The 25,124-nt window shown below is 42.3% G+C and overlaps 1 protein-coding gene and 1 pseudogene across 1 annotated transcript; both read right to left on the bottom strand.

Moving 5' to 3' along the window:
- Positions 1 to 25,124, bottom strand: part of LOC147001285 (mRNA export factor GLE1-like) — a 62,682-nt pseudogene that overhangs the window by 23,736 nt on the left and 13,822 nt on the right.
- On the bottom strand, positions 2,124 to 2,585 carry LOC147001286 (eukaryotic translation initiation factor 1A-like). The gene has a single exon (XM_085830154.1). It carries the CDS (start codon positions 2,556 to 2,558, stop codon positions 2,124 to 2,126), a length of 435 nt encoding a protein of 144 aa, XP_085686280.1. The 5' UTR covers positions 2,559 to 2,585.

Below are 25,124 nucleotides of genomic sequence, written 5' to 3'. Positions count from 1 at the left end.
GGGTAAAGGCTCTTGCTGCCATGCTTGACTGCCTGAGTACAGTCTCAGATAGATGGAGAAATCAGAATCTCTCATGTTGTTTTCTGACCTTCACACAGGTGTTGTGGTTGTTTTACACACACACAAATATTACCCATACACTCATGTACTATATGTAAAAAAACTCAGTTTACAATTTTATTATATATATAAAGGTGTTTCGGCTACAAGCACATCTGTAACAACATGCATTCCTGGTGCACAAGGAGGTGAGAAGAGGGCATTGGACTCACTGGGTACTAGAGTAGCAGATATTTCTGAGACACCATGTGAGTGCCATAGCCTAAGCCTTGGAAGTGTGGCCTGAACTCTAGAGCCAGCACATCTTTTTAAGTCTTCTGGATGAGATCAGTAGTAGTAATAATAGTGTAATACACCAAAGGGGCAAGTTCCAGCTCCAGCAAACAGCAGAACATTGGCACCTTCGGAAACATGTCTCTGGCTTTATTGTCAAGAGTAGATGGAGACTACAGGGACAATTGATGGTTAACTGGAGCTTAGAAATTAGCAGTCTTTAAGAAAAGACCAACATTACTGCAGTAAAATTGTAGTGCCAGGGATATGTTAGTTGTCCCCTAAACACAGATGTGATCTAACTCACAGCAGGGTCATAGCTCTACTAGAGCTAGCTTCCCCAGCTCCAAAATACACCACTGTCACAGTGGAAGGTTTTTGTGGGGGAATTCCAGTCGAGCTGAGGTCTGAACCCCGATGGTCATAATTCACCTACATGACACAGTAGGCATTCCCTCATGCTCCTGGAACTCTGGCCCCTGCCTAAGGTACTACCTCCCACAGCCCCACCATGAGAAGCATGGTCAGTAGTCACATAAGCAATGGCCCAAGCTTCTGACCTTCAGGCTAAACTCCTCCCCAGTTACCTAGCAACAGTGAAGACCATAAAAAGGGGTGCTCAGCCCGCAACTCTCTCTCTTATTCCTTTGTCCTCTCACCTCTCTCTTCTCTTACTTCTCTCTCCTCTTCCCCTTCTCTTTGTCTTCTTCTTTCCTCTCTTCTCTCCTTCTCCTTCTCCTTCTCTCTCTCTCTCTCTCTCTCTCTCTCTCTCTCCCCTCCTTTCTACCTTCTCTCTTTCCCCTTCATTTCTATAATAAAGCTCTAAAACCATAGAGTCTCTGTTCTGCTCCTTCAAGTTCCGCTGCGCACTCTGCTCAGTGTTGGGAACTTCTTCCCTCTCTCCCACAACCCTGATGGCTTTAGCAAAGTAGATTGGGGATGGGGTGTCCCCAGGCAGGGCTGACCCTTGACCACCCCCTGAAGAGTGGGATAGAGGAATGCCGACCCAGGGATGAGTGGATAGGGTAGATAGCAGCCCTCCCATGCCTGACTGACCAGAGAACAGGGAAACTCTGGCAGGGCGTGGGCATCATTTTCCTTCCATTCTTCCCCAGCGCCCCCGGGTCCTCCTTCCCCTTTTTTAAAATTTTGTTCCCAACAGGTTTTTATGGTGGTAGAGACCTGAATGTCTAACAGGGCCAGACTTTATAGAAAGCAGCAGGCTGGGATAACAAATGCAAACATCTAATTGGAAAGCCAGGGTGGTCTTTAAAATAATTGGCTGGTGCTGCCAGAAATATCATAAACTTCATTTCTGCTCCCCTCTGCTTAGATGATTTTTAGGCAGGGGGTGGGTTTGAAATCTGGGGGAGCAGGTTTGTTGGGGGATTAACCTGGAGATGGAGGTCTTGTTGGGGGTGTAACCTGGAGATGCTGGTCTTGTTGAGGGTGTAACCTAGATACACTGTTCTTATGGGGGATTTGCCTAGAAACTGGAGCTAGGTGTCAATACCCATAAGCACAAAGTGTTAACTTGTCACTTAAGATAGATAACGTCTTAGGTTTTCAAAGAAATATAATACTTCAAAACATAAAATACATCAGTTTGCATTAACAAGCCACACGCATGCCAAATGAAGTTTTACTTAACAGCTGAAGGTCAAGATGCCAATTGTGTTGAGCAATCTTGTGTTGAGAACTTAAAAGGTAGCATGCTTAGGTCAGGTTAGATGTCATCAATGTCTTCATCATCATCTCCAATATCATCATTGGAATATAGCATGCTTAGATTAGATGTCATCAATATCTTCATCATCATCTACAATGTCATCAAACAAGATTTCATCATCATCCCCAGGACCAAATGTGTCTGTTTCATTGATTTTGGCATGTTCTGGAAGTTCTCCATAGGCCTTCAGACTTCTTGCTTCATCTGGATTGTACTTTAAGATTACATCAGCTTTGTTATCTTGATAGTCTCGTAGACCAATCAATATAATGTCTGAGGTATTTATCCAAACCTTTTTTCTCAACTTTCCTCTTATGTGGCACAGCCTCCTTACACCATCAAAACACATTGCTTCCAACCGTCCACATCCCAGCATTTTGGTCACCTGAGCATACTCTTGCCCATGTTCTTTAAACACCAACTCTCTTTTCTCAGATTCATTTTCATTTTTACCTCTGCGCCTGTTTTTGCCTCCTTTGCCTTTATTCTTTGGCATGATGGAAAAGGCAACAAGAGGAGTTGGGTGAGGGAATCCTGGCAGACAGTGGCTGTGACTCAGTTCCAAGAGCTACTACACTCTTAGGATGAGTGCCAGGAAGTATCTAACAGTGGTAGATCTGAAGGCAAGTCATAAAAGTATAAAAGATCCACAAACCACAAAATGTTCCAGAGTCCTGTTTTCTGATAGTTACAAAATAGTACTTCGGCTTCTGGCCTGGTACTCAGGAAGGTGTAGTCTCCCCAGTAGTGACAAAATGCAGCAGGACTCCTTTACCTTTGCAGTTCCTGAATTGACCTTTTAAAAAAAATCAAATAAGTTTTTGTTGGAAATCTATTTGGGAAATAATTTTTTATCAATATTTCTGCACACAACATTGAATTGCATAGCTTTTTTTAATTAGATATTTTCTCTATTTACATTTCAAATGTTATCCCCTTTCCTAGTTTCCCATCCAAAACCCTCCTATTCTCTACACTCCTGCTGCTCCCTAAGCCACCCACTCTTGCTTACTGCCCAATGCATTCCCCTATACTGGAGCATAGAACCTTCACAGGACCAAGGGCCTCTCCTCCAATTGATGACTGACTAGGCTATCCTCTACTACATATGCAGCTAGAGCCACGAGTCCTTCCATGTGTTTTCTTTAATTTTTAGTTTAGTCTCAGGGAGCTCTGGGGTTACTGGTTAGTTCATATTGCTGTTCCTCCTAGGTGGATGAATTGAATAGTTTAATGAAAAATTGTACCTATCACTCTGAGGAATGTGGTTCTATATTTAAAAAGCAGTCTAAGACTTCATAGAACACTTAATAGATTCAGATACCATTTTAATACATTTTTGACTAGTTTAGAGTAGCCAAGATTACCAGTTTGTAGGTGTTCAGACCTTTAATATATCACAAGAACACACAAAATATGTACCCATGCATTTAAATGGACATGATTGGAGCATAATAAAAACAATTTCAGGACTGGAAAGATTGCTCAGTGCTTGAGCTCTGACTATTCTTTCAGAGGTCATGCATTCAATTCCCAAGAACCAAACACTGTTTCACAAACATGTGTAATGGATACTGAAGCCCTCTTTTGGTTCTTGTGTCTAAGACAGGTACAGTATGGTCATAGATATAAATTACTCTTAAAAAAATTTTTTTCAATTCACAGAAGAATGAAAAATTTAAGAAAGTCACAGGTTGTGTTACTTAGATCCACTTTGCGACACTAAATAACACATGAAAGCAGTTGACATAGGCACATATGACAACCACATGAAGTCCTGGTACATCCAGTGAAAACAGAAAAGCAAAGGCCAGCCAGAAAGTTTATCTCCATCTCCTTAAGATGTGAGAAAGGCTTAGTAACAAACCAACCAGCCAGAATAGTACAAAACAAATTAACAACAACAACAACATCCCCAGAAACACTATCAAGTTCATTTTGTGGTGGCCATCTCCTTCTGGGTATGGGGCTTTCCCTTTTTTTTTTTTTTTTGTTTTGTTTTGTTTTGTTTTTTCAAGACAGGGTTTCTCTGTATAGCCCTGACTGTCCTGGAACTCACTTTGTAGACCTGGCTGGCCTCGAACTCAGAAATCTGCCTGCCTCTGCCTCCCAAGTGCTGGGATTAAAGGCGTGGGCCACCACACTCAGCTGGGGCTTTCTCTTAAGAGTGGTTTTATACATAGTGAAACCCCCTTGGAGAAAACTAACTTTTCCTTTGGGAGCAGTTACTAGAGATAGTGTCTGGAACCAAACCAGGTCCTCTGCAAAAACAGCCAATGCTCTGAACAACTGAGCTATTTCTCCAGTCCCTATTTGCTAGTTTTTACAAATGACATTTAAAAGCATACAAATGAAAGCTAACTGAAAGCTTTGTGTTCTCCAAGCCCAGCCTTTTTGAGACTTTACTTTTGGACATTGCTATGGTGAGCACAAGACACACTCTGCACCCCTGGTATTTTTCTTGTGTGCATCCATTTCAAATTCTACCTTACCCTCATAGTCCTATTAACCTATATCATAGTGCCTGAAGAAGACTTGAATATATGCTACCTCTAACACTTAGCATAACTCACTCTTATTTTTCTGGACCAAGGCTAGTACCACACTAGTAAACATCATCTGTTGGTTCCAGTTTCATTTCTGTGGCTGCTGCTAAAATACTCCAGCCAAACACAATTTCCAGGAGGAAGGACTTGTCTGATTTACAATTCCAGGTTACAACCCACCAAGAGATGTCAAAGCAGCTAGTGAAATCCCACACACACTCAAAAGCAAGAGGGACTTGCTTCCTTGCAGAGAAGGAAGGAGGGAGGTAAGAAGGTAGGCAAGGCACCTCATGAAAGACCCCAGCTTCTGAGCAGCCTAGTCACCAAGGAAGGCCACAAGAGGTTCTAGACATGGTTGTAGTCAGGTTACCTCTGCTCCCTAGCTTAAATAATCCTCAAAGAAAAACGGAAACTATATGTTCTCCCAGAACTTTCCATAACCAGAACCCAAATCAATGACCTACCTGATGAGTAACATCTTCTTTGAAGGAAGACAAAGAGCCGTTAGAACAATAATTCTTTCTTCCTGAGATAGGCTGTCCTGGAACTCTTTCTACAGAACAGATTGGCCTAGATTGGATGTCCTCTTGCCTGTGTCTCCCAAGGTGAAGGCAGCAAGATGAGACTACTGTGTCTCAGCCTGGGCAGAGCTTGAGTATATATACGTTTCCCCAAGCCCCGCCTCCACAATGACACACCTCTAATCCAACAAGGCCACACCTCCCAATAGTACCACACCCTGATCCAAGCATAATTCAATCACCACACCAAACACACAAACAAACAAAGGACACTTCTTAGCCCGGCATGGTGGCACACACCTTAAATCCAAGCACTCCGGAGGCAGAGGCAGGTGGATTTCTGAGTTCAAGGCCAGCCTGGTCTACAGAGTGAGTTCCAGGACAGCCAGAGCTATACAGAGAAACCCTGTTTCAAAAAACTAAAAAAAAAAAAAAAAAAAAAAAAAACCCCCAAAAAAAAAAGAGGACACTTCTTACTGCCTACTGGTTTTCTATGGTAATGAGAGACAAAACAGGCTACTGAGGACAAAGTTAAAATAATGAATGTAGGAAATCAGAAACACATAGACCAAAACCTGGGATGTAGGGTTGAAAGAAAGGGATGGTGCTAGAGAGATGGCCCAGTGGTTTTTAGCACTGAATGCCCTTTGAAAGTCCTGGGTTCAAATCCCAAAAACCACATGAATGCTCACAAACATCCATAAATAAATCTGATGCCTCCTTCTGGCACATCTGAAGACAGTTACAGTGTAATTAGATATAGCAATAAACAAATCCTATCAGATCTAAGAGAAGTCCTGAATTAAAATCCCAGCAACCACATGATGGCTCAAAATGATCAGTACAACTACAGTGTACTCATATACATAAAATAAATGAATTGATTAATCTTTTAAAAAAAAGGAGCCAGGTGTGATGGCGCACGTCTTTAATCCCAGCACTCAGGAGGCAGAGGCACGCATATTTCTGAGTTCAAGGCCAGCCTGGTCTACAAAGTGAGTTCTAGGACAACCAGGACAATACAGAGAAACCCTGTCTCAAAAAAAAAAAAAAAAAAAAGAAGAGAAAAAAAAAGAAAAGAAAAGAAAAGAAAAGAAAAGAAAAGAAAAGAAAAGAAAAGAAAAGAAAAGGAGGGCGGGGTGAAGATGGCTATGTTTTCTTACTGTCAAGGCTCATTTTCCACAAAGGCATATCATATAGGACTATGGTTATATAGAGATCAGCAATTTTACTTAAAACACAATTAACAGAGTACATCTGTAAAGCTGATTTGCTGTCACAGAGGGGAAAGGCTCTTGCTGCCATGCTTGACTACACGAGTATTCTCAGATAGATGGAGAAAACAGAATCTCTCAGGTTGTTCTCTGACTTTCACACGGGTGTTGAGGTACTTTGACAAACATACACTCACATACAAAAACGAACACCCACACACTCATACACTACAAGTAACAAATCTTATTTTATACTTCTATTATATATATAAAAAGGTGTTTTGTGTGTATGTTCATCTGTAACCACATGCATGCTTGGTGACCAAGGAGGCTAAAAGAGGGCATTGGACCCCCTGAGTACTAGAGTATCACAGGCCTGTCTGCCACCATGTGGGTGGTGGGAATTATTGTTCTTATCTGGTCTCTTAAACCCAAAAATATAGTATTTATAAATGACTTACTACAAGCATTGCTTTCCTTTAATTAGGTGGAATGTGGGTTTGGTACCCTTGTGCTAGCTTTTCATGAGTGCCCTAGTTCATCTGCCTCTAGAACTTAGCAAGTCACCTGTGTTTCAGCCCCTCCTCCCCAGCAACTTACAAAATATACAAAGAACAAACCAAAACTTCAGAAGACCTAACTTCTCTCTGTCTCAGTTTTAAACCCTGGATTCTTGAAGTTGTGAGGAAGTTGCAGTGAGCTGACAGGGCTGAGGAGGAGGTTGCTCATTCCGTGCAGTACTCACTACTCAAGCAAATAGACTTGAATTTGATGCAATTCATTTCTGTAAAACTGGTGGATGTATTATAAACAAACCCCAACAGAATAGCTTCAGTGAGCTTTTATCAGTTCACTAGCATTGGTTCTTGGAAAAGCAGGTTTGACCAACACAGGACACCCAGAACAACAAACACCACATGTGCTAGAGTTGTAAGTTGTAAGTGTTGGCTGGTGGGCCACAAAGATCCACAAAAGGGAAAGAGTGGATTCTCTGCCTGCAAAGATGCAGCCAACAGCAACTTTCGTGGTCTGAATATGCTTGGCCAGGGTTTTGTCGTATTGGGAGTTCTGGCCTTCTTAGAGTAGATTTGTCACCATAGGCATGGACTTTTTATGATTCTCATTCTAGCTGCCTAGCAGTCAGTATTCTGCTACCAGCTTTCAGATGAAGATATAAACCTCTCAGTTCCTCCCGCACTTTTCCTGCCTGGATGCTACTATGTTCCTGCCTTAATAATAATGTACTGAACCTCTGAACATTGAAGCCAGTCCCAATGAAATGTTATCCTTATAGAAGTTGCCCTGATTGTGGTGTTTGCTCATGGCAGTCAAACCCAGCCAAGTCAGAAGTTGGTACCAGGGAATGGGGTATTGCTGTGACAGGTCTAAAAATGCTTCTCTTTGGGAGAATGTAGATTTGGGGACTTTAGATTTGGAAAGCAGTGGAATGCTTCAAGTGGAGCTTACTGGGCTATCTTAGTAGGAATATAGAAGACTCTGTTACTGAGAGTGATCTGAAATGTGAAGTCCTGGCCCAAGAGATTTCAGTGGAGAAAAACTTCAGTATGTGGCCTAGAGACTGTTTTTTGTAGTATTTTGGTGAACAGTATAGCTACTCTTTATCCTAGTCTGAAAAACCAGAATGAGACTAAGACTCAGAAACTCAGATTAATTGTATTGACAAAAGAGGTCTCAGAAATGCTTATCATAGACTTTGTTCTCTGCTTACATCTCATGAAGAACATTTAGAATATGCATAACTAGCTTAGAAAGGAAAAGTAGAAAATAAAATATATAGTATTAAGGGGGGACACCAGGAAGTGAAATGGAGCTGAATCTTGAGTTCATGGATATTAAATTGAATTAAGGGAGTTGTGAACTTGTGGCAAAATGTGATACAATGAAATTTAGATCCAGTATGGTGGTGCATTGCTTTAATCCCAGGAGATAAAGCCAAGCAGATCTCTGAGGTCAAGGTCAGCCAGAGACAGAGCAAGTTCTAGGTGAAGAAAAGCTTAAATCCAGGGGTGGTGATACACACCTTTAATCCCAGAAGAAAAAGCCAAGCAGATATCTCTGAGATCAAGGTCAGCCAGAGACAGAGCAAGTTCGAGGTGAAGAAAAGCTTAAATCCAGGCAGAGTGGTACACACCTTTAATCCCAGGAGACAGGCAGTCAGATCTCTGAGTCAAGGTCAATCTCCAGGGGAAGATCCAGGACAGTCAAGCTTAGGCAGTGAAGGAGTTGGAAAAGAGGAAGCTGCTGATGTTGTAAGAGAAAAAAGGGACCGTGTTCCAGCCACTGCAAGCAGCAGAACTTGTCAGCTTTGGCCATATGGCTCTGGCTCTATAGCCAAGAAGAAAAGGAGACTACTGGGACAATTGGTGCTGGTTAGCTGGAGTCAGGAAATTAGTGGTGATTATGAAGAGACGAGCATTGCTAAGGTGAAATCTTCGGGGAAATGTTTTCTGAGAACATAAGGAACCTGTGTTCCAGAGACAGGCAAGGTTGTGGGAACCTCCTGCTGCAGCTGGACTTGGTAATGTGTTAGAGTCACCCAGGGGGTACTGGTTTTGAGAAAAAAAAAAAGGTCATAAAAGGACTGTCTTTTGGGAGCTTGACTTATGTGACCCCACTCTCTGGTCTCACAAAAGTTCAAGCATGGAGTGACATCCTCAAGATGTCTGAGAGGAATCACTTAGTCAATTTCATCTAAAGGAAAAAAAGCAGGAAAGTGAAAGTGGGTGGGTGGGGATCAGCAGCTATTCTCCTAAAGTGTCTGGGGCTAAGTACCAGAAAGCAGTGAAGATGTGGCAGAGTTCTTGCAGATTACAGACACACCTTGACTTTATACAAGCTATGAGCTGAGCAATTGATCATCCATTTGCTGAAAGACAATAGAGACAAAGGGTACAGCTAAGTGCCCCCTCCTATTATTCTATTGGATATTTTATTTTTTTACATTTCTTTTCTAACTTTCTTTCTTTCTTTTTTGGTGGGGGGTTTGGTTTTTTGTGGGTTTTTTTTTTTTTTTGGTTTTTTAGACAGGGTTTCTCTGTGTAGCCCTAGTAGACCAGGCTGGCTTGGAACTCAGAAATCTGCCTGCCTCTGCCTCCCAATTGCCTTTATTTACAATTCAACTGTTATCCCCATCCTGTTTTGGGTTTCTCCTCCAAAAAAAAAAAAATTGCCTGCCCCTATCCTCTACCCCTCCCTCCCCCACCCCCACCTCCCTGCAACTCACTCACTCCTGCTTCCTGCCCCTGGCATTCCCACACATTAGTGTATACAACCTTCTTAGGACAAAGTGCCTATCCTCCCACTGATATCTGTCTAGGCCATCCTTTGCTGCATATGCAGCTAGAGCCAGGAGTCCCACTATGTGTTCTCTTTGGTTGGTGCTTTAATCCCTGGGAGCTCTGGGAATACTGGCTAGTTCATACTTGTTGCTCCTATCCGGCTGAAAGCCCCTTCAGGTCCTTGGGTCCTTTCTCTAGCTCCTTCATTGTGGATCCTATTCTCAGTCCAATGGATGGCTGTGAGCATCCACCTCTGTATTTGTGAGGAGCTGGCAGATCCTCTCAGGAGAGAGCTTGTAATGTAGAAAATTTAACTTTGTCCCCCTAGACCAAGTTGGAGCCAAGAAAGAAAAATAGTTGGGAACACAGCTTCTGCTCCAATCCAATTGCGCGCGGGACCTGAGACTGCATTAGTTAGGGAAACAGAAAACCGGCCTGAGTAGGGCCACAGGCCTCTTCCGGCCTGAACAGCACCGGGGTAGCTAGAGCGCAGTGTGGCTGACACCCGCCAGCTACCCACGACCCCCACCACAGGATTTTGAGACTTCTGGTGAGTGGAACACAGCTTCTGCTCCAGTCCAATTGCGCACGGGACCTGAGACTGCATTAGTTAGGGAAACAGAAAAGGGCCTGAGTAGGGCCACAGGCCTCTTCCGGCCTGAACAGCACCGGGGAACCTAGAGCACAGGGTCGGCTGACACCCGCCAGCTACCCACGACCCCCGCCACAGGATTTTGAGACTTCTGGTGAGTGGAACACAGCTTCTGCTCCAGTCCAATCACGTGGGACCTGAGACTGCTTTGGTTGGGGAGGCAGAAATCCGGCCTGAGTAGTGCCACAAGCCTCTTCCGGTCAGAAAAGCACCGGGGTAGCTAGGGCACAGGGTCGGCTGACACTTGCCAGCTACCCACAACACCCGCCACAGGATCTTAAGACTTCTGGTGAGTGGAACACAGCTTCTGCTCCAATCCAATTGCACGTGGGACCTGAGACTGCATTAGTTGGGGAAGCAGAAAACGGGCCTGAGTAGGGCCACAGGCCTCTTCCGGCCGGACCAGCACCGGGTAGCTAGAGCGCAGGGTCAGCTGACACCCGCCAGCTACCCATGACCCCCGCCACAGGATTTTGAGACTGCTGGTGAGTGGAACACAGCTTCTGCTCCAATCTTTAAACAGTGACAACAACACAACTAACCCCAGAGATTACCAGATGGGGAAAGGTAAATGTAATAATCTTACTAACAGAAACCAAGACCACTCACCATCATGAGAACCCAGCACTCCCACTTCGCCCAGTCCAGGGCACCCCAACACACCGGAAAAGCTAGAGGAAAATATGTAATAAAAATATTAAAAATTAAAAAAAAAAGAACAGAATGCCAACTTTAACAACAAAAATAACAGGAAACAACAATTACTTTTCCTTAATATCTCATAATATCAATGGACTCAACTCCCCGATAAAAAGACATAGACTAACAAACTGGCTACACAAACAAGACCCAACATTTTGCTGCTTACAGGAAACTCATCTCAGAGAAAAAGATAGACACTACCTCAGAATGAAAGGCTGGAAAACAATTTTCCAAGCAAATGGTATGAAGAAACAAGCTGGAGTAGCCATTCTAATATCTGATAAGATTGACTTCCAACCCAAAGTAATCAAAAAAGACAGGGAGGGACACTTCATACTCATCAAAGGTAAAATCCTCCAAGAGGAACTATCAATCCTGAATATCTACACTCCAAATACAAAGGCAGCCACATTCATTAAAGAAACTTTAGTAAATCTCAAAGCACACATTGCACCTCATACAATAATAGTGGGAGACTTCAACACACCACTTTCACCAATGGACAGATCATGGAAACAGAAACTAAACAGGGACACAGTGAAACTAACAGATATTATGAATCAAATGGATCTAGCAGATATCTACAGAACATTCTATCCTAAAACAAAAGGATATACCTTCTTCTCAGCACCTCATGGTACCTTCTCCAAAATTGACCACATAATTGGTCACAAAACAGGCCTCAACAGATACAAAAATATTGAAATTATCCCATGCATCCTATCAGATCACCATGGACTAAGGCTGATCTTCAATAACAAAATAAATAATAGAAAGCCAACCTTCACGTGGAAACTGAACAACACTCTTCTCAATGATACCTTGGTCAAGGAAGGAATAAAGAAAGAAATTAAGGACTTTTTAGAGTTCAATGAAAATGAAGCCACAACATACCCAAATTTATGGGACACAATGAAAGCATTTCTAAGAGGAAAACTGATAGCTCTGAGTGCCTCCAAAAGGAAACTACAGAGAGCACACATTAGCAGCTTGACAACATACCTAAAAGCACTAGAACAAAAGGAAGCAAATTCACCCAAGAGGAGTAGACGGCAGGAAATAATCAAACTCAGGAGCGAAATCAACCAAGTGGAAACAAGAAGAACTATTCAAAGAATCAACCAATCAAAGAGCTGGTTCTTTGAGAAAATCAACAAGATAGATAAACCCTTAGCCAGACTCACTAGAGAGCACAGGGAAAGTATCCTAATTAACAAAATCAGAAATGAAAAAGGAGACATAGCTACAGATCCTGAAGACATCCAAAACACCATCAGATCCTTCTACCAAAGGCTATACTCAACAAAACTAGAGAACCTGGATGAAATGGAGAAGTTCCTAGACAGATACCAGGTACCAAAGTTGAATCAAGATCAGGTTAATGATCTAAACAGCCCTATATCCCCCAAAGAAATAGAAGCAGTCATTAATAGTCTCCCAACTAAAAAAAGCCCAGGACCAGATGGGTTTAGTGCAGAGTTCTATCAGACCTTCAAAGAAGATCTAATCCCAGTTCTTCACAAACTATTCCACAAAATAGAAACAGAAGGTACTCTACCCAACTCATTCTATGAAGCCACAATTACTCTGATACCTAAACCACAAAAAGACCCAACAAAGATAGAAAACTTCAGACCAATATCCCTTATGAATATTGATGCAAAAATTCTCAATAAAGTTCTTGCTAACCGAATTCAAGAACACATCAAAACAATCATCCATCCTGACCAAGTAGGTTTCATCCCAGGGATGCAGGGATGGTTCAATATACGGAAATCCATCAACGTAATCCAGTATATAAACAAACTCAAAGACAAAAACCACATGGTCATCTCGTTAGATGCAGAAAAAGCCTTTGACAAGATCCAACACCCATTCATGATAAAAGTCTTGGAAAGATCAGGAATTCAAGGCCCATACCTAAACATGATAAAAGCAATCTACAGCAAACCAGTAGCCAACATTAAAGTAAATGGTGAGAAGCTTGAAGCAATCCCTCTAAAATCAGGGACTAGACAAGGCTGTCCACTTTCTCCATACCTATTCAACATTGTACTTGAAGTCCTAGCCAGAGCAATTCGACAACAAAAGGAGATCAAAGGGATACAAATTGGAAAAGATGAAGTCAAAATATCACTCTTTGCAGATGATATGATAGTATATATAAGTGACCCTAAAAATTCCACCAGAGAACTCCTAAGCCTGATAAACAGCTTCGGTAAAGTAGCTGGATATAAAATTAACTCAAACAAATCAATGGCCTTTCTCTACACAAAGAATAAACAGGCTGAGAAAGAAATTAGGGAAACAACACCCTTCTCAATAGTCACAAATAATATTAAATATCTTGGCGTGACTCTAACTAAGGAAGTGAAAGATCTGTATAATAAAAACTTCAAGTCTCTGAAGAAAGAAATTATAGAAGATCTCAGAAGATGGAAAGATCTCCCATGCTCATGGATTGGCAGGATCAACATTGTAAAAATGGCTATCTTGCCAAAAGCAATCTACAGATTCAATGCAATCCCCATCAAAATTCCAAATCAATTCTTCAACGAATTAGAAAGTGCAATCTGCAAATTCATCTGGAATAACAAAAAACCTAGGATAGCAAAAACTCTTCTCAAGGATAAAAGAACCTCTGGTGGAATCACCATGCCGGACCTAAAGCTCTACTACAGAGCAATTGTGATAAAAACTGCATGGTACTGGTATAGTGACAGACAAATAGACCAATGGAATAGAATTGAAGACCCAGAAATGAACCCACACACCTAGGGTCACTTGATCTTCGACAAGGGAGCTAAAAACATCCAGTGGAAGAAAGACAGCATTTTCAACAAATGGTGCTGGCACAACTGGTTGTTAACATGTAGAAGAATGTGAATCGATCCATTCCTATCTCCTTGTACTAAGGTCAAGTCTAAGTGGATCAAGGAACTTCACATAAAACCAGAGACACTGAAACTTATAGAAGAGAAAGTGGGGAAAAGCCTTGAAGATATGTGCACAGGGGAAAAATTCTTGAATAGAACAGCAATGGCTTGTGCTGTAAGATCGAGAATTGACAATTGGGACCTCATGAAACTGCAAAGCTTCTGCAAGGCAAAAGACACCATCAATAAGACAAAAAAACCACCAACAGATCGGGAAAGGATCTTTACCTATCCTAAATCAGATAAGGGACTAATATCCAATATATATAACGTACTCAAGAAGGTGGACTCCAGAAAGTCAAATAACCCCATTGAAAAATGGGGCTCAGAACTGAACAAAGAATTCTCACCTGAGGAATACCGAATGGCAGAGAAGCACCTGAAAAAATGTTCAACATCCTTAATCATCAGGGAAATGCAAATCAAAACAACCCTGAGATTCCACCTCACACCAGTCAGAATGGCTAAGATCAAAAATTCAGGTGACAGCAGATGCTGGCGAGGATGTGGAGAAAGAGGAACACTCCTCCATTGTTGGTGGGATTGCAAGCTGGTACAACCACTCTGGAAATCAGTCTGGCGGTTCCTCAGAAAATTGGACATAGTACTACCGGAGGATCCAGCAATACCTCTCCTGGGCATATATCCAGAAGATGTCCCAACCGGTAAAAAGGACACATGCTCCACTATGTTCATAGCAGCCTTATTTATAATAGCCAGAAGCTGGAAAGAACCCAGATGTCCCTCAACAGAGGAATGGATACAGAAATTATGGTACATTTACACAATGGAGTACTACTCAGCTATTAAAAAGAATGAATTTATGAAATTCCTAGCCAAATGGATGGACCTCGAGGGCATCATCTTGAGTGAGGTAACACAATCACAAAAGAACTCACACAATATGTATTCACTGAATAGTGGATATTAGCCCAAAACTTAGGATACCCAAGATATAAGATACAATTTGCTAAACGCATGAAACTCAAGAAGAATGAAGACCGAAGTGTGGACACTGTGCCCCTTCTTAGAATTGGGAATAAAACACCCAGGGAAGGAGTTACAGAGACAAAGTTCGTAGCTGTGATGAAATGATGGACCATTTAGCATGTGCTACTCCAGTACCCAGGGGGTTCAATGCCCTCTTTTAGCCTCCTTGGTCATCAAGCATGCATGTGGTTACAGATGGACATACACACAAAATGCCTTTATACATATATATATATATATATATACATATATATATAATAAAATTATAAAATAAGATTTGTTACATATAGTGTATGAGTGTGTGTGTTTGTTTTTGTGTGTGTGTGTTTGTCAAAATACCTCAACACCTGTGTGAAGGTCAGAGAACAACCTGAGAGATTCTGTTTTCTCTATCTTTCTGAAAATATTCTGGTAATCAAGCATGGCAGCAAGAGCCTTTCCCCACTGTGATAGCAAATCAGCTTTACAGATCCACTCTGTTAATTGTTCTGTAAGTAAAATTACTGATCTCTATATAACCATAGTCCTATGAGGACAATGAGGGATCATCATGATACAAGCATCCCATATGATATACCTTTGTAGAAAATGAGCCTTGACTGTAAGAAAACATAGCCATCTCATGCCAACCACCTTTTTTTTTTTTTTTTTTTTTTTTTTGAGACAGGGTTTCTCTGTATAGCCATGTTCGTCCTGGAATTCACTTTGTAGACCAAGCTGGTCACAAACTCCGAAATCTGCTTGCCTCTGCCTCCTGAATGCTGGGATTAAAGGTGTGTGCCATCACACCAGGCTCCTTTTTTTTTTAAAGATTAATTAATTAATTCATTTATTTTATGTATATGAGTACACTGTAGTTGTACTGATCATTTTGAGCCATCATGTGGCAAGGCCACACCTCCTAATCCTTCCTAAACAATCTACCAACTGAAAACCAAACATTCAAAATGAGGAGCCAAATGGGGGTAGGGAGGCCCTCTCATTCAAATCACCAGAGTAGCCCTGCTTTCCTAGCCCAGCATATGTAAAGTAAGGTCAGAAGAACATCTGAACAGTAATCAGTCTTTGTCCCATTTCAAAAAGCAGGTTGTTAGACCTTACCCTATGTACACTGAACCAAATCTGCTGTAAGATTCCATCTGTGAATAAAATACTGGGTGATTTTACTCAAAAGCTCAAGTTAGCAAATGTTCTTCTTTACCTACAGCTCAAATGTACTCAGACTTAAGAATAGTACAGGCATTCATTCCACTTTAGTATTCACTTGTTTATTGATAAATGCTGGTAGAGGGAGAAGCAGGTGGAAGCCAAGTTTTTAGAGCTTAATCAAGAGCATAGCTTAATGGTTAAATCCATCTCCAACTCTCTTGGATGCCTATCAGATCAAAGGTAGATTTTATGACCACTCCTATGATTTTAATAAGAAATGTTCTCTTACAGGCTCAGGTATCAAACACCTGGGCCCCAGCTGCTGACAATGTTTTGGGAGGTTCTAAAAAAAGTAAAGAGATGGGACATAGTTGGAAAAAGCAAGACTTTGAAGGTTGGACTGGTCCTGGACAATCTCTCATTCTCACTTCCTGTCCACCAAGAGAGGAGCAGCCTCTGCCACATGCTCCTCTGTCCATGATGCTCTGTCCAAGAGCATAAGACGACAAATCACCCTGATGTGAAAATATGAGTAAAATAAATTCCTCCTCATTTAGTTTATATCAAACAATATAACAATGAGAAAAAGAGCTATTACGATATAGCCTCTCATGGATTTAATATGAATGGTTCTATTGGCTCATATATTTGAATAAGTGGTCTTTAGATAGTAGTGCCACTTGAGAGAGACCTTTGAGGTGTACCCTTGTTGAAGGAAGTATGTCTTTGGGGATGGACTCCGGATTTCAAATGCTTAAGCTAGGCCCAGTGTCTCTCTCTTCCTGCTACCTCCCAATCTGAATGTACAACTCTCAGCTACCTCTCCAGAACCATGTCTGCCTCCATGCTGCCATGTTCCTTCCATGATGAAAATGGACTGGACCTCTGAACTGTAAGCCAGTCCCAATTAAATATTTTCCTTTATAAAAGTTGCCGTGGCCATGGCAGCATGGAACCATAAGATACAGTCATTCTTCTAAGACCTCAAGACCAAATCAGAGGGAAACACAATGACTCAACTATCAGAGTAATTCTCTCCCCCTGGTAGGTGCCTGGGTTGGGTGGCTGGTTGGTTGGTTAATCGTCTGTTTGGCTGACTAATTTCAGACAGAGTCTATGTAGCCCTAGCTGGCCTGGATCTCTCTAGGTAGAAAAGGTTGGCCCCAAACACACCACCACCTTCAGGCTCCCTGAGTTGATTCATAATGTGGAAACTTAAATCCAACTATTTGCTTCTGTGCTCTCAGCTATCCAAAGATCTCAGCTCACTCATGAAGAGTCTTAACAGATCAGCCTTCCAGATATCCAAAAGACTTTTGGCCCTTCCTCCCTACCTTCTACTCACTCTATTACAACTTGCTAGTTTCCATCATACCAAAAGGTGCACACCCAAAGTAACTACTTGTAGCTTTGTGTGCTACCCTACCTCTGAGGCAACTATTGTCAACTCTATTCTAACCCAAAACAACCAAAAGAGACATGCAAAGCAATGGGCCTGGCCATATATGGTCCCCAGAAAGTCACATGCCAGACTGTAGTCAAACACACCATAGGTCATCAAAAAACTTTACTAACTGAATTAATCAATAAATGGATCAACTATACCCCATGAGACCTGGTAGAACCAAGAAAAGCACAGTTTCTTTAGATGAATATACCTTGGGCCTCCAACTCAATAGCCATTGTGCTCCCATGACTCCCACACTGTCTCCCAACCTGCGCTCCTCTGAAACCCAGCCTCCTGCTGTAGCATCCTCCATAGCAGCTGCTAATGGACTGCATGCAATCTGCTCTACTCTTGACACTAGCTCTGCATATATCAAAGGAACAGGGAGGCAACCCCATTTCCAAATGTCCTCCATAATAAAAGTGGTGGGGATTGAAATCCATAAAATCTCTGATAGAAGAGCCCAACTGTGCCTACATAGATTGGAGTTGGAGTTTTCCATAAGGTGTCAGAGCCTTCAACATGCAGATGAGCTGCCTCCCTCTTCGTATGTTAAAAGGCCTGTCATGTGTAAAATATGTCTGCCAATGAAAACTACCTTTCATTATTAAAGCTTCTGCTAATGAGTCTCCTGCCCTGTTCTGTTTCCTTGCCTTTCCTTTCACCTGAGTTACCTCTCATGAAGCCACATCTCTTACATGAGGTCTGAGCCTACCAAGAACCAAAAACCTCATCACTACGTAATATTATTAGCAATAAGTAACCTTTAGAGTCCCTCCCCACATGTGGGGTCTGGTGGCACACACCTTTAATCCCACCACAGAGCACACTCACCTTGTTACTTATCCACACAGAACAGTAAGGTGAGGTATCAAGTGTCATCTTCTCAGGTATAAATGAGGACACTGAGGCACTCGAGGCACTGAAAATGTGAGAGCTCAGGACAAGTTGACTCAGCTAGCAAAGTGGTGAGAGTGATGTGGACAGGCCTTCCCACTGCAAGGGGAAGGCTTTTGTTTTGTTGTTGTTGTTGTTCTTGTTGTTGTTGTTCTTAAGATATATTTTAGCCTGTGTGTGCATGTGACCATGTGTCTCTGTGTATATAAATCTGTGTGTGCCTGCTTGTCTGTGTACATCTCTGTGTGTGTGGCTGTGTATTTCTCTTTTTGTTATGTCTATGTGAGCCTGTGAATGTTTGTATGTATCTGTATCTGTGTGTCTGTCTGTGTATCTGTATCCGTGCTTGTGTCAGTAGACAAAGCGAGCCATGAGGAGCACACCAGTAAGCAGCATGCCTCCATAGCCTCTGTATTGGCTTCTGCCTCCAGGTTTCTGGCTTGAGCTCCCAACTGAATGGATAATGAACACTTTCCTCCACAGATTGTTTCTGCTCATGGTGTTTTATCAGAGCAATGGAAACTAAACTGAGACACTATCCCTGTATATAACTACCCTGTTACCCCTACATTCTCTGATACTCAATCTATCCCCTTATTCGCACATTATCAGACAAACTATTATGACTTGAAATAACTTAAATTATCTCGTCAATTGGTGTTATCTGTATGCTGCTAGACTATAAAATGTAGGACAGCAAGGGTTTGGATTCACAGTGCCTGTCTTAGATAGAGTTTTATTGTTTTGAAGGTACAACATAACTAGAAAAATCTTACAAAGGCAAACATTTAAATGGGGCTGGCTTACAGTTTCAGAGGTTTAATCCATTATCATTATTATTATGGCAGGAAGCATGGTAGCATGCTGGCAGAAATGCTGCTGGAGAAGTAGCTGAGAGTTGTATTTTTTATCTGAAGGCAGCCAGGAGAGTATCTTCCACATTGGGAATAACTTTAGTGTGTATATATAAGACCTCAAAGCCCAGGTCCACTGTGACATACTTCCTCCACGGAGGTCACACCTACTCTAATAAGGCCGTACTTCCTAATAATGCTCTCTCCCTATGGGTCCAGTATTCAAACACATGAGTCTATGGGGTCCAAACCTATTAAAACCAACACTGTGCCTGACATATAATCAGTATTCCATATGAAGGCAGGATGTTATCAAGAGACAAGTCTCTGTCCTTGCAGATGGAGAGGATCATTTGGCTAAAGTGGGGAAGAAAAGTGATAAATGAAGAAATGCCAGGATAGTTGTGTCCTGTACTGAACCCTAGGAAGGATAGAAGCAGAAGTGAGACAAGGAGAAACTGAGCAGAATCACTGACTCCTTCTTTCACAGCATTGTCAGATAAGAAATCCCAACCTGGCAAGTAAGAAAGTCAGCCATGGTGGTAGAGAAGGGGCTAAGAATAATCTAGGGTGCTGAAATTGCAACTGTAAAGAGCCCAGGTTAAAGCTTAGCATGGCGAAGAAACAGAACCTGGAGTAACTGAGGCAAAGACACTTGTGTGCAAGAAGGTGCAGGTGCCAAGCTAGGCTACCCCACATAGAGCTTGAAGGGTTTAGATTTTAATAAGAGCATGAGAGGAATCCATTAGAGAGCTGTAAACCAGGAGGGGTGTGACCAGAGAAGCTCATTAGAAAATGCAGCTAAGCAACCAACGCCAGGAAGGGAACATTTCCAAATCTTTCCATGGCCCAGCTATGTTTCGGCAGCAGGACGACATGAAGCTGGTGATTGCTTATTTATAATTTCATGTAAGATTTTTTTGCATCTCTATTCCAGCAATGAGACACCTGTACGGAGAATCAAAGACAGGGTTTCCCTTTAAATCTCTAGACAAATTCCCTGTAGAGGAGGTGATGAAGAAACTGTCTACCATGTTCCAGGTCTAAGGAAAGAAGAAGAAGCATGAGATAAAAGAAAGTAACAAAACCAGTGTGGTGGCCAACAGCACCCAGAGGTGAGCAGTGCCGATCTGGGAGAACAGCAGCATGGAACACCAACTGCAGATAGGAGGCATGTGTCAACACACACCCAGGACAGAAGGTCCCAGGAGAAACTACCCAAAGCTCAGACCCAAGTTGGTCACCACCCAGATCCATAGAATGTGGTATGACATCCACTTGCCAGTTTCTACTCCTGTTGAACTGATATGTTAGGGCCAGAAGAGCAGAAGCAGGAAGCTCAGAGGAAGGTTGCAACCTCTTGGATCTGGACAACGTCTAGGGACCTAGTCATGTCAGATGCCTCGCCTGCCCCATAATGTCGTCAAGCTATCCTGGACCTAACAGAGGGCTAAAGAAATGTGTTTGGATATTTGAAAGGAAACGAATCAATGTGAGTAGTCTAGAATTTCTGACCTGGGAGGTTGGAGTACCATAATAATTAAGCTGACAAACCCTGCACACACACACACAAAAAAAAAGTATTGTACCTGGCGACATTACTGGCATCCTCAGTCCTGAGAAGAAAACTCCTTTATAAAAACAGTTCACACCTCTCAGTTACAGCAAAAACCATGTGAATTCTTCTGTGCATATGCATTTGTACACATGTGATGTGTATTTGTGTGTGCTTGTATGTGCAGGTGCACATGTTGGAGGTGCTCTTCTCCACAAGTGTCCATACTCTGTTCATTTCTACCCACCTTTCAAGGAGGGGATGACTTTGGAGGATTCTCAAGGGATGCTTGGCTACCAAGTGATGGATTCCAAGGTTGAACAAAAGTACAACATTCTAAAACCCATGTCTGGGATGATCCATTTCTATGCTGCCACCAGCCAGCTCCAGTGGCCCTATAGAATCCAGAAGGAGCCTCATGCTCATGGCTTAAGTAATGGCTGGCACAGATCTTAAACATGAAGCCTCTCTCAGATGTGACGTCCACTCTCATGTTTGACTTCTTGGAGTTGTGTGGGAATGCCCTCATGAAGCAGTATCAGGTCCAGTTCTGGAAGATGATGCTTCTCATCCCAGAGGACTACTTGCCCAGAATGGAAGCCATCACAAGCTCAGGGTCCTTCATACCTCTCAAGCAGTTCTTGGAGAAATGTCTGCATGGCAGTGAGGTTCCTATCCCCAGAGCCTTTCTGATGTCCACCGTCTGCCCCTCTTGATGTCCTTCATCAAACTGTGTGGCAGAAGGGGCAATAGTAAAGGCACTGAGAAAGAGAATTTGGAAGAATCATGTAAGATTGAGAAATTTGTTAGTGTGTGTTTATATATCTGTATCTTGTGAATGAGTCTTTTAGGGCTGGATAGATGGCTCAGTGTTTAAGAGCACTAATGAATCTTCCAGAAGTCTTGAGTTCAATTCCCAGGAAACACAGGGTGGCTCACAGCCATCTGTAATGGGATTCCATGCACTCTTCTCATGTGTGTCTGAAAACAGCTGCAGTGTACAATTAGAAATAAAAATAAATAAATCTTTTTTAAAACTGAGGCTTTTGTACTTCAAAGCCCTTTGTAGGTCTGTATCAGGTTTGGTAGTCCTATAGGTGTCACAGACAGATACAAACCTGGCCTTTCTAATTTTCACAAGTTACAAGCAGGGGTAAGAAAATAACACTCCTGGGCATAGAGCTAGACTTAGCTTCAACATGTAATAAGGACACATGCTCCACTATGTTCATAACAGCCTTATTTATAATAGCCAGAAGCTGGAATGAAGTAATATGTCCCTCAACATAGAAATGGATACATAGAATGTGGTATATTTACACAATGGAATACTACTCAGCGATTAAAAACAATGAATTTATGAAATTCATAGGCAAATGGATGAATCTGGAGTATATCATCCTGAGTGAGTTAACCCCATATCAAAATAACACACATGATATGCACTCACTGATAAGTGGATATTAGTCCAGAAGCCCAGAAGCTCTGAATACCCAAGATACAATTCACAAAGCACATGAAACTCGAGACGAAGGAAGACCAAAGTGTGGGTACTTCAATCCATCTTAGAAGGGTGGAACAAAACACCCATGGAAGGAGTTCCAGAGACAAAGCATGAAGTAGAGACTGAAGAAATGATCATGTAGAGACTGACTCACTAGGGGATCCACCCCATTTACAATCACCAATCCCAGACACTTTGTGGATGCCAACACGTTCTTGTTGACAGGAACCTGATATAGCTTGAAAGAACCCTGATGAAAGGAGGCCCTCACGTAAGTCTCAGGATGTCATGACACACCCCCCCCCGCCCCAGTCATTCACGGGAAACCATTTGTGCTGCAATTGCACGAGGTTTATGGACAGGAACCAGCACACTGGGGCCGAACTGTATCCAATGCAGGGGTAGAGGAGTTCGACCCCGAGTAGCTGGGAAAGCGGGTATTTAAAGGAAAAACCATAACTCAAGAGGGTAGGGAGTGCGTCATTTGAAAATACCACTGAAAAATCACAAGGGGGAACTAAAAGTCACAAGGGGAAACTCCCTGATTCTCAAGATTGTTCTCAAGATTTTAATTCAACTTTTGTGATCAGCCAGGTCTTGGAAAAAGATATCTGAACCGGCTTGTGTAATTATCTGTTCATGGTCAGCCAGTTCTCAGAACAGGGTGCTTCAGGGCCCAACTATTTTTTTTCTTGGCTCTAACTTGGTCTAGGGAGGTCAAACTTAAATTTTCTACCTTACAAGCTCTCTCCTGAGTGGATCTGCCAGTGCCTCACAAATACAGAGGTGGATGCTCACAGCCATCCATTGGACTGAGAATAGGATCCACAATAAAGGAGCTAGAGAAAGGACCCAAGGAGCTGAAGGGGTTTGCAGTCCCATAGGAGGAACAAGTATGAACTAGCCAGTTTCCCAGGGCTCCCAGGGATTGAACCACCAACCAAAGAGCACACATAGTGGGACTCCTGGTTCGAGCTACATATGCAGCAAAGGATGTCCTAGACAGATATTAATGGGAGGAGAGGCCCTTTGTCCTATGAAGGTTGTATACCCTAGTGTGGGGGAATACCAGGGGCAGGAAGAAAAAGTGAGTGAGTTGGGGGGGAGCAGTGGATAGGGGGAGGGCAGTTTTTTTTTTTAAGTAGAAACCCCAAAAACAGAAAGGGGATATAGATGAAATGTAAATAAAGGAACTTGAGAGGCAGAGGCAGTCATATTTCTGAGTTCCAGGCCAGCCTGCTCTACAAAGTGAGTTCCAGAACAGCTAGGGCTAAACAGAGAAACCCTGTCTCAAAAAACAAAAAAAGAAAAAGAAAAAGAGAAGGAAAGAAAGAAAGAAAGAAAGAAAGAAGGGAGGGAGGGAGGGAGGGAGGGAGGGAGGGAGGGAGGAAGGAAGGAAGGAAGGAAGGAAGGAAGGAAGGAAGGAAGGAAGGAAGGAAGGAAGGAAGGAAGGAAGGAAGGAAGGAAAGGAAGAAAGAAAGAAGGAAGGAAGGAAGGAAAGAAAGAAGGAAGGAAGGAAAACAAATGTTAATAAAGACAATATCCAAGCCGGGCGTGGTGGCGCACCCCTTTAATCCCAGCACTCATTTTTCTCTATTTACATTTCAAATGTTATCCCCTTTCCTAGTTTCCCCTCCAATAGCCCCCTATTCTCTATCCTCCTGCTGCTCCCTAAGCCACCCACTCTTGCTTACTGCCGAATGCATTCCCCTATACTGGAGCATCGAACCTTCACAGGACCAAGTGGGGGCCTCTCCTCCAATTGATGACTGACTAGGCTATCCTCTAATATATATGCAGCTAGAGCCATGAGTCCTTCAATGTGTTTTCTTTAATTTTTAGTTTATTCTCACAGAGCACGGGGGTTACTGGTTAGTTCACATTGCTGGTCCTCCTAGGTGGATGAATTGTATAGCTTAATAAAAAATTGAACCTATCATTCTGATGAATGTGGTTCTATATTTAAAAAGCAGTCTAAAACTTGATAGAACACTTAGTAGATTCAGATACCATTTTAATACATTTTTAACTAGTTTTGTGTACCCAAGATTACCAGTTCGTTGGTGTTCAGACCTTTAATATATCACAAGAACACACTAAATATGTACCCCTGCATTTAAATGGACATGCTTGGAGCATAATAAAAACAATTTAAGGACTGGAAAGATTGCTCAATGCTTGAAAGCACTGACTATACTTTCAGAGATCATGCATTCTCTTTCCAACAACCAGTGTTTCACAACAATGTGTAATGGGTACCAATACCCTCTTTTGGTTCATGTGTCTAAGACAGGTAGAGTATGGTCATAGATATAAATTACTCTTAATTTTTTTTCAATTCACAGAAGAATGAAAAATTGAAGAAAGCCACAGGTTGTGTTACTTAGATCCACTTTGGGACACAAAATAACACATGAAAGCAGTTGACATAGGCACATATGACAACCACATGAAGTCCTGGTACATCCAGTGAAAACAGAAAAGCAAAGGCCAACCAGAAAGATCATCTCCATCTCCTTAAGAAGTGACAAAGGCTTAGTAACAAACCAACCAGCCAGAATACTACAAAACAAATTAACAACAACAACAACATCCCCAGAAACACTATTGAGTTCATTTTGTGGTGGCCATCTACTTCTGGGTATGGGGCTTTCATTTAAGAGTGGTTAAGTGAGACCCCCATGGAGAAAACCAACTTTTCCTTTGGGAACAGTTGCTAGAGATAGTGTCTGGAACTAAACCAGGTCCTCTGCAAGAACAGTCAATGCTCTGAACAACTGAGCTATTTCTCCAGTC

Source organism: Mus caroli, unplaced genomic scaffold (assembly GCF_978045245.1).
Source record: "Mus caroli unplaced genomic scaffold, Mus_caroli_1 scaffold_14, whole genome shotgun sequence".
Taxonomy (NCBI): domain Eukaryota; kingdom Metazoa; phylum Chordata; class Mammalia; order Rodentia; family Muridae; genus Mus; species Mus caroli.
This window is presented reverse-complemented; position numbering and strand designations above follow the sequence as displayed.

Coding starts and splice junctions, on each gene's coding strand:
- LOC147001286 (XM_085830154.1), bottom strand. CDS start 2,558: ATGCCAAAGAATAAAGGCAAAGGAGGCAAAAACAGGCGCAGAGGTAAA.